The sequence below is a fragment of the Neophocaena asiaeorientalis genome, unplaced genomic scaffold (assembly GCF_003031525.2).
Source record: "Neophocaena asiaeorientalis asiaeorientalis breed wild unplaced genomic scaffold, Neophocaena_asiaeorientalis_V1.1 scaffold680, whole genome shotgun sequence".
Classification (NCBI taxonomy): Eukaryota; Metazoa; Chordata; class Mammalia; order Artiodactyla; family Phocoenidae; genus Neophocaena; species Neophocaena asiaeorientalis.
In genome coordinates, this window is record NW_020171816.1 from 343,676 (window position 1) to 354,714 (window position 11,039).

The 11,039-nt window shown below is 55.9% G+C and overlaps 1 protein-coding gene across 2 annotated transcripts in view; it reads left to right on the plus strand.

Annotated features, from left to right (window-relative positions):
- CAMKV (CaM kinase like vesicle associated) overlaps nucleotides 1–10,555 on the plus strand; it is an 11,840-nt gene extending 1,285 nt beyond the window's left edge. The window contains exons 2-11 of one of the 2 annotated variants that reach the window (XM_024737767.1): nucleotides 6,084–6,192; nucleotides 6,303–6,434; nucleotides 6,616–6,690; nucleotides 6,905–7,043; nucleotides 7,187–7,307; nucleotides 7,471–7,546; nucleotides 7,645–7,781; nucleotides 7,942–8,020; nucleotides 8,258–8,345; nucleotides 8,642–10,555. In XM_024737767.1, the coding sequence (XP_024593535.1) occupies nucleotides 6,098–6,192; nucleotides 6,303–6,434; nucleotides 6,616–6,690; nucleotides 6,905–7,043; nucleotides 7,187–7,307; nucleotides 7,471–7,546; nucleotides 7,645–7,781; nucleotides 7,942–8,020; nucleotides 8,258–8,345; nucleotides 8,642–9,214 (1,515 nt within the window). In that variant the 5' untranslated portion in view covers nucleotides 6,084–6,097 and the 3' untranslated portion in view covers nucleotides 9,215–10,555. The remainder of the gene's footprint in view (nucleotides 1–6,083; nucleotides 6,193–6,302; nucleotides 6,435–6,615; nucleotides 6,691–6,904; nucleotides 7,044–7,186; nucleotides 7,308–7,470; nucleotides 7,547–7,644; nucleotides 7,782–7,941; nucleotides 8,021–8,257; nucleotides 8,346–8,641) is intronic. The other variant, XM_024737777.1, reaches the window with a different exon arrangement.
- The last annotated feature ends 484 nt before the right edge of the window (nucleotides 10,556–11,039 follow it).

Below are 11,039 nucleotides of genomic sequence, written 5' to 3' on the forward strand. Positions count from 1 at the left end.
TGCCAGCTTTAGGCACCTGCTGGGCCCCAGTTTACTCAGCTGGGCAATTGGTGACTCTACTCCCCTCGGTGTCAGGCGCTGGGCCCTGTGGTGGAGAAGAGGTCTCTCTCCCTTTCTTTTACAGCATTTGGTGTGGGCCCCCAGGTGCCATAGACTGCCTTTCCCATATCAGCTTTTGGCCCTCCTCTCCAGCCCTTGTCCTGGCAGGTGGGCAGTCCTTGCCCTGGGAGAAGACTACAGAGTCAGTGATATCCATCCAGGGAAACTGAGGCATAGTGGAGGGATGCTGTGCAGTTGTTATCCTGTTTCTAGGTTGCTTGGGGTGCTGTTTCTGGCCCTCAGACAGGATCCACTATCAGGGAAGGGGACGGTGGTGGCAGGGAATTAGGCTGAGCTGCAAGAGAGGCCCTGGGGACCCAAGGCCTCTAGAGGACAGCAGATGGGGGTGGGGGTGGCTGGGTAGTCTAGGCAGAGCTGGGTCAGCTGAGAGGAGGGGCTGTAAAGGGAAGCAGCCAGGTCTCCAAGCTTCATTTCCATCCCCCAAGCCTGTGCCTTCGACATGTTGGACCTTCCTCACCTAAGCTGCTGTGATGACAGGGAGAGAGGCTGAGGAACTGTTCTGAGGGGACTGCAACAGCTGGCCTCTTTCCCAGAGCTACGGCTGTCCCACACCAAGTTCAGTGCATGTCTAGGGGAATACAGGAGGGGTCAGTCTCAGAGGTCCAGGCATCAGGGGCAGCTCCTGGTCCAGGTGTGCAGAGCACATGGTCATGGAGGCCTTAGGGCTCTGCTGGGCATCCACAGGCCCCTTTGAAACCCCCTGCCCACCTTCCCTCCTGTGTCCTTGTGCCTGCATCCTTTTTACTGTGTCAATTCTTTACTCCCCTTCCATCACAGGTTCTGCCTTTGTCTCTCTGTGTCCCTGCCCCTCTCTTTTCTAAAGTCTCTCAGTTCCCCACCTCCCCTTCCTTGATGGGGACCAGGGTCACAGAACCCATGGGGAAGGAATCAGGCCAAAGTCTCAGGGAATTCTTGGAGAATTTGAATAACACCTCTCCTCTCCCCTCCCCTCCCCTCTCCTTTTTAAAAAACTTCCATCACCATAGCAACCCTTTACTCTGGGGCCTTCCCTGAATTTCCCCTCCTCCGCTCACAGGGAAGCAGGGCCCCCAGTGAATTTTCCTTCAGGGGCTCAAAGACTGGGACCCCGGGTGCCTGGAAGGGGCCAGCTGGCTCTCGGCTCTGCCTGCTTATTGAAGGCTGAACTTTCTGGAGGCAGCACCTGATCCTATGCCCACCCCTGAAACTGGAGAGCACCCCCGCCCTCTGCCTGCGCCCTCATTAGATGGGAGAGAGTCAGCAGCAGGAACTACGGACCATGATTTAGCTAGAGCCTGAGGCCCAGCCAGGGCAGCCCCCTGCCCAGTTACCTAAAGCAGTTGGATAGTGGGTGAGAAACTTGACTCTGCCTCCTGACACAGACCTGAGAGTGAGGTCTCTATTTCTGCTGGTCCTGCATCCTGTGGGTGAGGTCTCTGCGGCAGGCTGGGCAGAGCTTGGGCCTAGGCATGTCTATTACAGCAGGAAACCCAGCTCCAGTCCGTGAGAGAGGAGAGCAGGGAAGGGGAGGGGTTGCCTGCAGGCTGGTGTTCACAGCTGCCACTAAATTGGGAGGTGTTGCCCACAGTTGTTGGGAGGCAGCTGGAGGCCTCCTCCGGCCCCCCCTGGCCTCCCTAGGTTTACTGCAAGGTCTGAAGCCCCACATGGCAGAGGACCAGGGTGGCAGGTAACTCCTGTTTATGGCTACGAAATGTGGGGCTTGAATCAGGCTGACCCCAGTAGAGGAGGGGCCAGGACTCTCTGTGGGACCCCTGGGCCTCTGGAGCTGGCCTCTGTCCTATTCGGGCCTCCCCTGGGCCAGACTTGTCTTAGGCTACAGTAGGGTCCCTAGGGGACCCTTTATTACCAAGGCAGAGGCTCCATCAGCATTGCCTGAGGGGCCAGACCTGAGGAGCAGGCAGTAGCTAGGGAATGCTTGGCCCTCAGGCTCCCTTAGAGGCTCCCCCAGGCTCTGCACTTCCCCCAAGCTCCCTTTGGACCGCCCCCTGTGCACACCAGTCAGTTTCTCTGCAGAGAATGGAAGGAACCACGTCTTTCGGGAAACGGCAGCTATGGGGCCTCTGTGCCCTCCCATGTCCCAGTGTGGACTTAGGGCCCAGGTCCCTTGTCATTGCGGGGGAAGCCCTCTATTGTTGGCTGTTGAGTCTGGGCTGTCCAGGCCATGGGGGTTAGGAATGCACGCCCTCTTTCTGCCTGGCCTTCTACTGTTCTTGAAGCCGTCCCTCAGTTTCTCCTCCCTGCTTTGGGGCCAGGGCCCCCTTGTTGCAAGCAGGTGCCAGGGGCTTGGTACGCACACCGGCAGCCTCCTAGGCAGCAGCAGTGGGTAGCAGATGGTAGAGTGGGTGGGGGTGGAGGAGACCAAGATGCTAATCTGAAGCAGGGCCCCCTTTTCTCCACTCTTTGCCCTGGGGCCAGGTTGGGGATGAAGGCAAGCGAGTGCAGTTAGGTTGGTGAGGAGAGGCAGTGACTGGCTGAGATCAGGGCCGCTGTGAGAGGGAGGAGACAGATCTGTCCCTGCCCCTGCCATGAGGCTTCAGGACATGGCTCCAGGCTGATGTGACTGAGCAGAGGTCTGGATTTCCGTGGTGGAGACAGACCCCCGTGACCAGCCCTGGGTCCCTGCGGGTACGAGTGCCTGTGCACGGCCAAAAGCTGGGCCAAGATCAGGGACAGGCACGTACAAAACCTCCCACGCCATGCGGCTGAGCAGGGAGCTCTTGGTGTGGGGTGGGTGGAGGTGGAGTTTGTGGAAGTTACCTCAGCGAAGGGTGGTTTTGAGCCTGGAGCTTCAGGATCGTTGCAGCCAATCTGTGGCACAAATAGCCTTATAATGTCAGAAACCACAATGAAAGAAGAGATTTAGCCCTGGTCTCAGCACCTAGCTCATGTGGAGGCTGCTCCACAGAGAGGCCAGGATGGGCAGTGCCCTTGCCAGTGCCCACAATTCCTGCCATTGGATGGACACAGTTGAGCTGGCGAGTCACCTGTTGTTGGTTGTTTAGGTAGTTGCTGATTTTTTTAATGTTAAAAATAACTCTGCCGTGACAAATAGGATACTGATGGGAGGCTTTGGGGGAAGGGCATTCCTGCCAGAGGGAATGGTGTAAGCAGAGCAGCAGAGCTGGGACACAGGTCCCTCCCAGCCCTCCTGGGGGACCTGTAGGCTGAGGTACAACCCTCCCACCCAGTACAGGGCCCTTGGATTGCAGCCTGGGAAGGGAATCGCTGCACATAAGACCAATGAGGGGACAGATGCAAGCCCCCTCCCCCGGATTGTTTGGGCATAGAGATGGGTGGCCGGCAGTGGTGGGTGGCCATGCCTCTGCTCTCAGCTGTGAGAGTGGGATTCTAGCCACAGGCTCCTTCCCGGCAGATGCAGGAGCAGGGCTGTGACCATGGCGGCAAAGATACGCAGTCAGGGACGATCTTCAAAGCTTCTCTTGTTTGCCTCTGCAGTGCCTCACAAGATGGCTTAAGCCCTAGCTTGAATCACACTGATGAAATGCGTTTGTGTTCCCTGAGTCCAAAGAACCTGGATGGAATTTGTTCCCTAAAGCGGAGGGCAAATTTGAGGGAGAACTTTCAGGACTGGGTGCCCTAGGAAGTGGGTAGCCTCCGCCCGGGAGGAAACAAGCAGCAGCCAGCGCTGACCAGGGGGCTTGTGTGGGTCCTGGCCTTTGACCCTGGCTGGCAGAGTCCCTCTGACCAAGCTGCTTCCTCTGGTGGTGGCTTCCTCCCTCCTTCACTACCCTGTGGCTATGAGTCACTTCAGGTAGGGGGGCATCTAGGTAGCCAAGGCCCCAGCCCAGCCCCTTAGCATAGCAAGTGCTAATCGGGGTGGAGGGAGACTGCCCAGTCAGCAGAGGCAGAGCAGTTTCAATGCAGCCTCAGTGTGAAGTGTATTATCATCCCAGTGTCACACCAACCAGGCATTAAGGAGGCTGACTCCGGGTCAGGTCTGGAAAGGTCCAGACACTGTCACCAATTCCCCTCCTGAAGTTTACCTCTGAGCAAGGGCCGTGAGTGCCTTTTCCTGTGGGTGCTGGAGCCAGTTCACTCAGCACCGCAGGTGAGGATTGGGCTGGCAGGGTTGCAGACCCGGGGGGTGCCATGCTCTGCGTGCCAGAGTGCCTGGAACCTACTGGAGTCAGCTGCGTGTGGTCATCCTTGTGCCTGGAATAGCCACACCTGGCCAGGGGCCTCTCCCCTGGACCTGATGGTCCAGGTCTCCTGTGGGCCCTGGCAGTGAGGCACTAGGCAGGCTTGTCTTGCTTTTCTGGACCATTACCCCTTCATGCCTCCTGGCAAATCCTTTCCCTCTAAGGCCCAGCCCTAATGCTGCTTCTTCCTCAAAGCCTTTCCTCATTTCTCCACCCAGATGGGGGTTCTCCCTCTGAGGAATCCCCAAGCAATATTTATTTATTTATTTATTTATTTATTTGCATCGGGTCTTTGTTGCAGCAGGCGGGCTCCTTAGTTGTGGCATGCGAACTCTTCGTTGCGGCATGCATGTGGGATCTAGTTCCCTGACCAGGGATCAAACCCTGGCCGCCTGCACTGGAGGCGTGGAGTCTTATCCACTGCGCCACCAGGGAAGTCCTGCAGTATTTATTAAATCAGTAAAAGTAATCACAGTACAAATCCTAACAGAAAATTAATAAACAATAGGTATAAATCTGCCCCTCTGACACCCAATTCTTTCCCCCAAAGAGAACTCTTATTTTCGCTCAGAAAAGATTCTGTGAGTGTACACAGGTATATAAACTTTAAAAAATTTTTCCCAGTGTAGCACGCTTTACCCACCATTCTGTCCCCTGCTTTTTTTCAGAGACTGTCCTACAGTAGCACATTTTGATCTATTTTATGCTTTTTAATAGCTATAAAGTATTCTTCAGTATGGATAGCCATAATTTTTATTAACATTTTTTATTGTGAAATATAAGATCTAGGAATGTGCCCAATATGTGTATGTACATTTTTACAAATTATTATAAAGTTGAACACCTGTTAAACCACGACTCAGGTGGTTCTCAGGTTCAGAAATAGGTCCTCCAGAATCCCCCCGCCCCCAATCACAACCTCTTTGTTTCTCTTAGAAAGACTCATGGTGTTTATTTCTTAGTGTTTCTTTATAATTTTACCAGTATGTCTGTATCCTTAAACAGTATAGGTTAGTTCTGCCTGTTTTGAACTCTGTATCAGTAGAATCACACTATATGTATTTGGTATTTTTTTCACTCAACACTGTATTGGTGAGATTGACCATGTGCTTGCGTAGAGCTGTAACTCCTCATTTCCATTGTTTTGTAACAATATTCCATTGTGTGACCGACTCTACCACAGTACATCTTGCTCTTGCTGGATATGTGGGCTGTTTCCAGTTTGGGGCAATTCTGAATATTGCAGCCATGAGCACTCTTGTACCAGTGTCCTGCTGCACAAATGTACATAGTTAGCAGTGCAATTGTTGGTGCACAGGATATGTTCGACTTCAGTAGTTTTTCCAAACTGTTTAGCAAAGGGGAGACTCGCCCTCCACCAGCAGTGCTCGTGTTCTCCACATCTTTGCCAACACTGGCATCTTCAGACTTGTGGAGATGATTCTCTGATGGGTGGGTAGATACAGCCCCTTTCATCTGTGGAATTACTGAAATTTAAATAAATCATTTGATAAATCTTCTTTAGATTGTATATAATGCAAAGTGATTCACGGATATGTCAGTTTACTATATTTTTCATAAGCGCAGGGGCTTGTTGTAGTTCGGGCAGCCAAGCTGAGTGGTTGGAGGTACAGCCAGAAAAGCAGGCACTGGATCTGAGCCTGATCACCCTCTAGCCCTTCCTGGTATAGACTCTGCCTCTGACTTGGTGTGAGACAGGTTGGGGTATCCCAAACGCAACCTTTACATTGTGGGGAGAAGTGGGCTGTGGTACAGCTGAACCAGACCGCATCCTGCCCACAGCTCAGAGCCCGGCAATGCCGTTTGGGTGTGTGACTCTGGGTGACAAGAAGAACTATAACCAGCCATCGGAGGTGACTGACAGATATGATTTGGGACAGGTCATCAAGACGTGAGTGCTGGGTCTGTTGGGCAAGGGTGGGTGGGCAAGTGCTGGGGAAAGGGGAGCGGAGTACAGCCCACGCTGAAGCCAGGGCTGAGTGGAGTGCCTGCTGGCTGCAGTGAGGAGTTCTGTGAGATCTTCCGGGCCAAGGACAAGACAACAGGCAAGCTGCACACCTGCAAGAAATTCCAGAAGCGGGATGGCCGCAAGGTGCGGAAGGCAGCCAAGAACGAGATAGGCATCCTCAAGATGTGAGTATGAGGCCCAGGGGTGGGGTGGGGTAGGGGAGGTAGCCGGGAAGGGCTTCGAGGTCCGGAGGTCTCAAGCAGTACCAGCCTCTGGCCAGTTAGTCTGCTGTAGCTCACAGTGGCAACCAGAGCCTCTCTTAGGGGTTCACCCAGCCTATCTATTGGCTCTTCTCTCTGTTGCCAGGGTGAAGCATCCCAACATCCTGCAACTGGTGGATGTGTTTGTGACCCGCAAGGAGTACTTTATCTTCCTGGAGCTGTGAGTGTGGGTCTGGGGTTCCAGGATTCCTCAGTCCCCCAGGTCTTTACCTGCCCTGCTCTCTGCAGCCAGGGAAGGCCCCCCTTCTGGACCCTTGGGGTCCCAGGTCCCTGTGCCTTGCCCAGCCAGCTGCCTGGTGTAGGCAGCCTGCCCACGTGCTCCTGCCCCACCCCCGATCCTGCCCACGCCGGGCTCAGGGGCTGGTGTCCCTCAGGGCCACGGGGAGGGAGGTGTTTGACTGGATCCTGGACCAGGGCTACTACTCGGAGCGAGACACGAGCAACGTGGTGCGGCAGGTCCTGGAGGCGGTGGCCTACCTGCACTCACTCAAGATCGTGCACAGGAACCTCAAGGTGAGGCCAGCAATCAGGTCAAAGGGTCAGCTGGCAGCCGGCCTGGGGCTGGGGTGGGCAGCACCTCAGGGCCGTGGTCCAGCCTCTGAGGGTTCCATGGTCTCTTCCTCTGCCCACCCACATGCCATTCCTGGCTGGAGCAGCTGGAGAACCTGGTTTACTACAACCGGTTGAAGAACTCAAAGATTGTCATCAGCGACTTTCATCTGGCTAAGCTAGAGAATGGCCTCATCAAGGAGCCCTGTGGGACCCCCGAGTACCTGGGCAAGCAGGGAGTGGGGCGGGGCAGGGTGGGACACAGCCTTCAAGGAGTGGCTCTGGGTGGGGTCGGGGCAGGGGAAGGAAGTCCCTATCCCAGCAAATGGGTGTGAGTGGTACAAGGCCTGGCCAGGCCTGATATTGACCAGCAGGTGGACACTGTTTGCAGCCCCAGAGGTGGTAGGCCGGCAGCGGTATGGACGCCCTGTGGACTGCTGGGCCATTGGAGTCATCATGTACATCCTGTGAGTGGATAAGCCGGCAAACAGCCTGGCAGCCAGGTGGGGTGGGGGTCTGTGTCCATGGCCTTCCTGAGTGACCCTGTCCTTGGGCCCCTGTGCAGGCTTTCAGGGAATCCACCTTTCTATGAGGAGGTGGAGGAAGATGACTATGAGAACCACGACAAGAACCTCTTTCGCAAGATCCTGGCTGGCGACTATGAGTTTGACTCTCCATACTGGGATGACATTTCGCAGGCGGGTGAGGAGGTGCCCAGCATGAGGGCAGAGTGAAGGGTTGGCATGGGGGACTGCTCTCAGCCTTCTCTGTTGGACTCTGATCCTATCCCCGAGCCCATTCATCACCTCTAGACAGTGAAATGGGGTGCCCAAGCCTAGCCTCTCCCTGGCTTTGTCCCCAGCCAAAGACCTGGTCACAAGGCTGATGGAGGTGGAGCAAGACCAGCGGATCACTGCAGAAGAGGCCATTTCCCATGAGTGGTGAGTAGGACCCAGGGAGGATGGGAGGAGAGGCCAGGGGTCCCTTGGCCTCTGTCCTCCTCACACCTAGCAGCCTCTATCCTTGAGGCCTCAAATTGGGGTTCAGGGGGCACCCAGAGCTCAGGCCAACCCAGAGGGTCTGCCTGGTAATCCTTGGGTCTTACAAGGAAAGGGCTGGGCACAGTCTCCATGAAGGCCATACCCCCTCAGATCCAGACGCACTTGCACCCTTTCCAGGATTTCTGGCAATGCTGCTTCTGATAAGAACATCAAGGATGGTGTCTGTGCCCAGATTGAAAAGAACTTTGCCAGGGCTAAGTGGAAGGTAAGGCTTGGATGGCTCCCTTTCCTGGCTTGATCCCAAGTGCTCCTTCTGGCACCACAGTTTCTTGCCTGCATCACACCCCTGCAGCCACACACAGGCTTTTCGTCAACCGTCAGCTGTAGCTGTAGCCACTGCTACTACCTTAGGCAGGTGTGCTGAGCAGCTGGGTCCCCGGCCCTAGGTTGGTCAGAGGCAGCCAGGGCACGATGGAATGGTCTGGGTTTGGCCTTCGCAAAGGAATGGATCCAGCTTCTGTAAGCCTCGCTCTGAGCCTCTCTCCACTGTCCTTCTTTCAGAAGGCTGTCCGAGTGACCACCCTCATGAAACGGCTCAGGGCACCGGAGCAGTCCAGCACGGCTGCAGCCCAGTCTGCCCCAGCCACAGACACTGCCACCTCTGGGGCTGCAGGCGGGGCCACAGCTGCAAGTGGAGCTGCCCCAGCCCTTGGGGGCAGTGCCACCCCAGCCACAGCGGGTGGTGTTACGAAGAGTGATAATGTAGCCCCTGTAGACCGTAGTGCCACCCCAGCCACAGATGGCAGTGCCACTCCAGCCACTGATGGGAGCATCACCCCAGCCACTGATGGGAGCATCACCCCAGCCACTGATGGGAGTGTCACCCCAGCCACTGACAGAAGTGTTACTCCAGCCACTGATGGGAGAGCCACACCAGCCGTGGAAGAGAGCACCGTGCCCACTACCCAAAGCAGTGCCACACTGGCCACCAAGGCTGCTGCCACCCCTGAGCCGGCTTTGGCCCAGCCGGACAGCACAGCCCCAGGGGGCGCAACAGGCCAGGCTCCACCCTCTAGTAAAGGGGAAGAGGCTGCTGGCTCTGCCCAGGAGTCTCGGAGGGAGGAGACCAGCTGAGTGGGCAGGCTGTGGGGGGGGCGGGGGATGGGCAGGAGGGTGGGAGAGTGGATGAGGGGCTTCTCACTGTACAGAGAGTCACTGGCATGATGCCCTCGCTCTCCCCTGCCCCTGCCTCCCAGCATGGGGCATGTCTGGGGGCCACAGGAGAGCAGTTTCGTCTCCTGTGTGTATGTGTGTGAGTGGTGGGCAGGCCAGAGGCAGGACCAGCCCCAGCCCCTGCATGGATTCCTTGTGGCTTTTCTGTCTTGCTAGCTTCATCAGTTTCTGTTTCTTGTGGGATGCTGCTCTAGGGATACTCAGGAGGTCCCTGCACCCCTCCCCCTTCCCTTTTTGCCTCACAATTCCCCCAGGCAGGCCCTGCAGGTCCCATCCTCTCCCAGGCCCTAAATTGGGTGGCCTTGCCCTGAGAGCTGGTCCTCCAGCGAGGCCCTGTCAGCGGTCTTAGGCTCCTGCACATGAAGGTATGTGCCTGTGGTGTGTGGGCTGCTCTAGGAGTGGAAACAGGTTGGTATAGAGAATGCTATAATCTCAGGCAGTATGCTTTAAGACAAGACTGGTCACATGGCTGGGGGCACTGCTTGGTAGCCATGGGGGTCCTCAGAAGTGAAAGAGAATGAGTTGGAGGCTAGAAGCCTCCATCTTTGTCCCTGGGAAGTCTCTACCAAGACTCTTGTTCTATTTCCTGCCCTCCTGGGTCCTGCAGTGGGTTGCCCTGTGCCCTGAACTGCCTGAGCCTCTAAGGGGAAGGAGGAGCAATGAGGATGTGGCAATGAGATCTGGGAGGGCAGAGTGCAGGCCCAGCACCTAGTGTATCAGCCTAGCTGGGTCCTTACCCTGGGCCAAACAAGGAGTGCTGCCCCTGGCTCTTCCCACATGGGCTCCCTCAGGCTCAGTCCACAGTCCTCTCCATACCTGGGGGCCTGCTGTATGGCAGTGTCCCATAGTCTGATTCGGGGTTTGCCCTTCACAGGGGCAGATTTTCTGCTCTCTCAATTCAACAACAAAATAGAGAGGAACCCCCTCTATGTCTATGACCCACTTTCCCTTCTATCAAGGCTTGGAGAGAGGCCCAGGTGCCTCTGAGCCATGCTGAGTTGCTTTTGCTGGAATGAGGGAGTGGAACAAAGCTCCCCAGTTTCCTAACGGAGGCTCCTGGCAGGTGCCCTTTGTCAGACCCCACTACAGCCTGGGCAGGCAGCTGCACTGGTCCTGGCCCTCGCTTGGCACTTGGGGGTAGTCCTGCCCTTCTCCCTGCATGCCTGTGGGTCTGCTCTGGTATATGAAGGTCGGTGGGCTGTGTACCTGCTGAACCTGGCAAATAAATGTCACTCTGCCAAAGCCTCTGGCCACCCTCTCGCCTTTGCTTCCTCTATATTACTGGGGAAGGGCCCCTGGAAGGCAATGGGGAGGGGAGAGGCCGGGAGTTAGGTTCACAGGTAGTGAGTGGTCTGTGCTCAGTGCCATGCGGATTGCTTGGGCTGAGAGTACAGTTCATCCCTGCCACAGGGTGTTCCTTGATGGTGTGGCAAGGTCCTCTGGACTCCAGAAATCCATGTGGGTGGTGGGTACTGTGCTGGGCGTGTGCCGAGGAATAACCTCTGGTCTATGTTCTGACAAGTCCTGTTGAACAAGGAGCCCTTATCTTAACTTAGGCGTAGACCTGGAACCCACCAAGTGCCATCCACCATAGGGAGAGACCTTTGGGCTTCCCTGGGTTGGGGAGTGGATGCAGGGTGGGCATTACACAAAGATTCTAGCCTGCCCTTTGTGTTGCTTCCTCTTTCCTGTAAACAACACCTTTGCTTTCCACATAGGCCCCAAG